Source organism: Primulina tabacum, chromosome 2 (assembly GCF_025594145.1).
Source record: "Primulina tabacum isolate GXHZ01 chromosome 2, ASM2559414v2, whole genome shotgun sequence".
NCBI lineage: Eukaryota > Viridiplantae > Streptophyta > Magnoliopsida > Lamiales > Gesneriaceae > Primulina > Primulina tabacum.
The window spans coordinates 13029024-13032193 of NC_134551.1; the positions used below are offsets into that span (position 1 = coordinate 13029024).

At 33.4% G+C, this 3170-nt stretch overlaps 1 protein-coding gene across 1 annotated transcript; it reads right to left on the reverse strand.

The window, feature by feature from the left end:
• Positions 1-1140: 1140 nt before the first annotated feature.
• Positions 1141-2417, reverse strand: LOC142530516 (putative xyloglucan endotransglucosylase/hydrolase protein 23). The gene is made up of 3 exons (XM_075636349.1): positions 2070-2417; positions 1806-1999; positions 1141-1653 (listed from the first exon to the last, which is right to left on the reverse strand). Exons 1-3 carry the CDS (start codon positions 2346-2348, stop codon positions 1257-1259), a joined length of 870 nt encoding a protein of 289 aa, XP_075492464.1. The 5' UTR covers positions 2349-2417; the 3' UTR covers positions 1141-1256.
• Between the last annotated feature and the right edge of the window lie 753 nt (positions 2418-3170).

Below are 3170 nucleotides of genomic sequence, written 5' to 3' on the forward strand. Positions count from 1 at the left end.
ATTTAGATTATACAGTGTTTACAAATGAATTTCAATATCGAAGTACAATTTAGTTGTATTAAAGTATAATCAAGGACTTTATCTATGTTGATCACATTGGTATACAGATAAAGTAAAATAAAACCATAAAAAGTTACATTATATTAAAATAAAGATTGTTTATTTTACTTGAGTCAATAAATTTTCTAGCCAATAATTAGCTTACATGACATATACTCTAACAGAGGAGAAGGGTTGAGGCTTGGGTTTCTAATTTTAGAAAGGGTATACATATAAATTGTGTATTGGTTAATTAAAATGATGACATGTCCAAGTCCAACTAACTCCATTTTTTGTATTTATTTTGTATTTTCGTGTTAGTTTAATTATATATGTATTTTATATCGTTTTAAATATCTGACATTCGAAATTCCTATTTTTAACACATTTTTTATATTTATTTAACATAATTAAATATTTTAATTTGAAATTTTAATAATTATTAAAATGTCAAATTACTTACGTACGTTACATATAAAATCAAATTTATATCATAGTGAATTGAATATATTAATGCTTAAACTGACATACAAACATCTTATGAAAAATATGGTGCTTGTAATGCACAACCATTTTTGGCATGTTGGATCCCAAAGCCAAATAAATTCAGTCGCCTCAACATTTAGTGTTTTTTGGGTAAGCCTCGAAATTAGCGGTTTTTTGTTGGTAATAAATCAATCACAAAAGTCTAAAACTCAATCCAATATTTCATTTCTTATTCCTTAGATTTAGTAATATATTTTTATTTTGTTATTAAGTGTTGATTTTTCATTTTCCTTTTTGCTTATATATTCTATAGAACCATGGGGACATAATCATGATGAATACAACAATCCGGTGCACGCAACGTAACCAAGTACAATATCTTTGGAATTTTCTCTTTTTTGTATTCGTATTTTCCAGCTTCTTGGATAAATCAACAAACTAAACTTTATCACTTTCACATTTGCATTTAATTCACCTAAATAGTACTATATGATTGTGTTCTTCCCACTTACTTAATGAATTGATATTAATATTCAGTGTAATTACAAGCTAAAAATTTAGTGTGGTTGAATATTATTTTTGTAAAAAATTTATGTTAACAAGTACAAAAGACAATTAATAGAACCGTATAATTATTAGCAACTTATTGATTTATTACACACACGTAAGTGTAGGAAAAAAACAAACAAACAAACAAAAGAATTCTGTCATGATATTTGATAACTTCGGCACTACATTATTGTGCATTCTGTTGGGAAACCTTGTGGGAATCGCTTTGAATCCGTGCAATAATTATATATCATGAAATTCTTCTGCGCCAATTTCATTCTTGCTTGGCTCGTGGCATCAAGCTCTGCATTTAACCATGCATCCTTGCCGTTGGAAGCACCAGAAGGGCAGGGCGATGCGCCGGAGGGCGACTTTATGCATGCATCAGCCTTGAAATTCCGGTAGGAAGCAACGAATGGAGCCTTAGTCCAATCGGTTTTGATCAGTCCTCCTCTCGTGGCCCAATCGTCGGCATTCCACAGGCTCGACTGTATCCTCATCGGTTGATTTTTCGGGTAGGGGACTCCTCGCGATTCTAGATTCTTGAATTCTCTAATGGGCGTGCCATCCACCGAGAATCTGAAGATGAAAAAGAAACATCTAGATGTAATGAATATATAGAAAAAAAAAATTGTCACCAAAAGTACGGTGTTAGAGTGATATAAACCTCGACGTGATAGCGAAAAAACCCGACTCCCCTTGCAATAAAAAAGAACAACAGAATTACTTACATGATTCGCTGGGGATTCCACAGGATAGAATATGTATGAAAGTCGGCAGTGGGATCAAACCAAAGATAAAACTGCTGTTCTCTATTGCCTTTGCCCTGGCTGTACACATTAGTGTGCATAATATAAGGGTCACCACTCAAATTCCCCAAGAACTCGAAATCTATCTCATCATGTGTCGCCCCCTGTGAAGACAGCTGCAAACAGAAACCCATTAATTCACTTGTAATTAACGTCGTACAATTATTTGAATAATTTAATACTTACAAAATATGCAGTGACGGTTCCGGCTGAGTTTCCGGCTACAAGTTTGAGCTGCATATCGATCTTTCCGAACATGTATTCGTCCTTGGACTGGAATCCGGAGCCGGAGGTTTTGTCCAAAGTGAGAGTGAGGAGCTCGCCATTGTTGATGATTATTGCCCGGCCGTCTCCCCATGTTAAGTCGAAATCTTTGTAGAAATTGGCGGAAGCAAGCGTAAACATGATCACTATATTCAATAGAAGGGGCAATGCAAGTGAAACTGGTGAAGACTTTGGAGCCATTTTGAATAAAACGTGAGCGTTTTTTTTTTCTTTTTTGGTGTCCGAAAATGGACTCTGATTTGATGCTTAGGATTGGGAATATGCGTTGGGATTTATAGAGGGAAAAAGTATAGGATGTGGTTGGACGACAGGAAAATGGCGTGGAAGGTGCAATTAGCTAAAAAATGTTAGTCCATTATCTTTTTTTTTATCACCAAATAAAATGAATTTTCTCTTTAGTCCATTAACTTAAAAAAAAAAAAAAGTTAAGATCAGAAGGTCCTAAACTACCATTTCTATTGCTTCTCTTTCAAATTCTTTTTTTTTAATGAACAAATTAAAGTATATGTTTTTAGTTTTCATATCCAAATTTATATTATATATAGCTTATAACTTAACGGTGTAAAAGGTAAACCGACATCCTCACCTCAGTTACAGCAGTGGTAGATGTTTTTGTAATTAAATTGATTGGTGGGTGTAAAAGAAGTTTGTATATTAATTAGTTGAGGACAGATGGCTCATTAAAAAAGCGCGTTTCAGGAAATCTACTGATCCCCCCATACACTTGTTAACGTAAAAAACGCGGTTTCAATGCGCACAAGGTTAAAGCCATATCTCTGTCTTACATTGAAACTAGTTTGGTCGTAATTGGTGCCTGCTATCTATAGCCATACACATGTACTTTTATACGTCTACGTAGGCGTAGACATGTGTAGCTTCGATTGAGATCTCTCCATTTTTTGTGTGTATATATATATATATAAAAGATGATGGATCGATTTTTTAATCTGAAAACAAAAATATATGAGGTTTATCAACATTTTTTTGTTTTTCAATGATCTA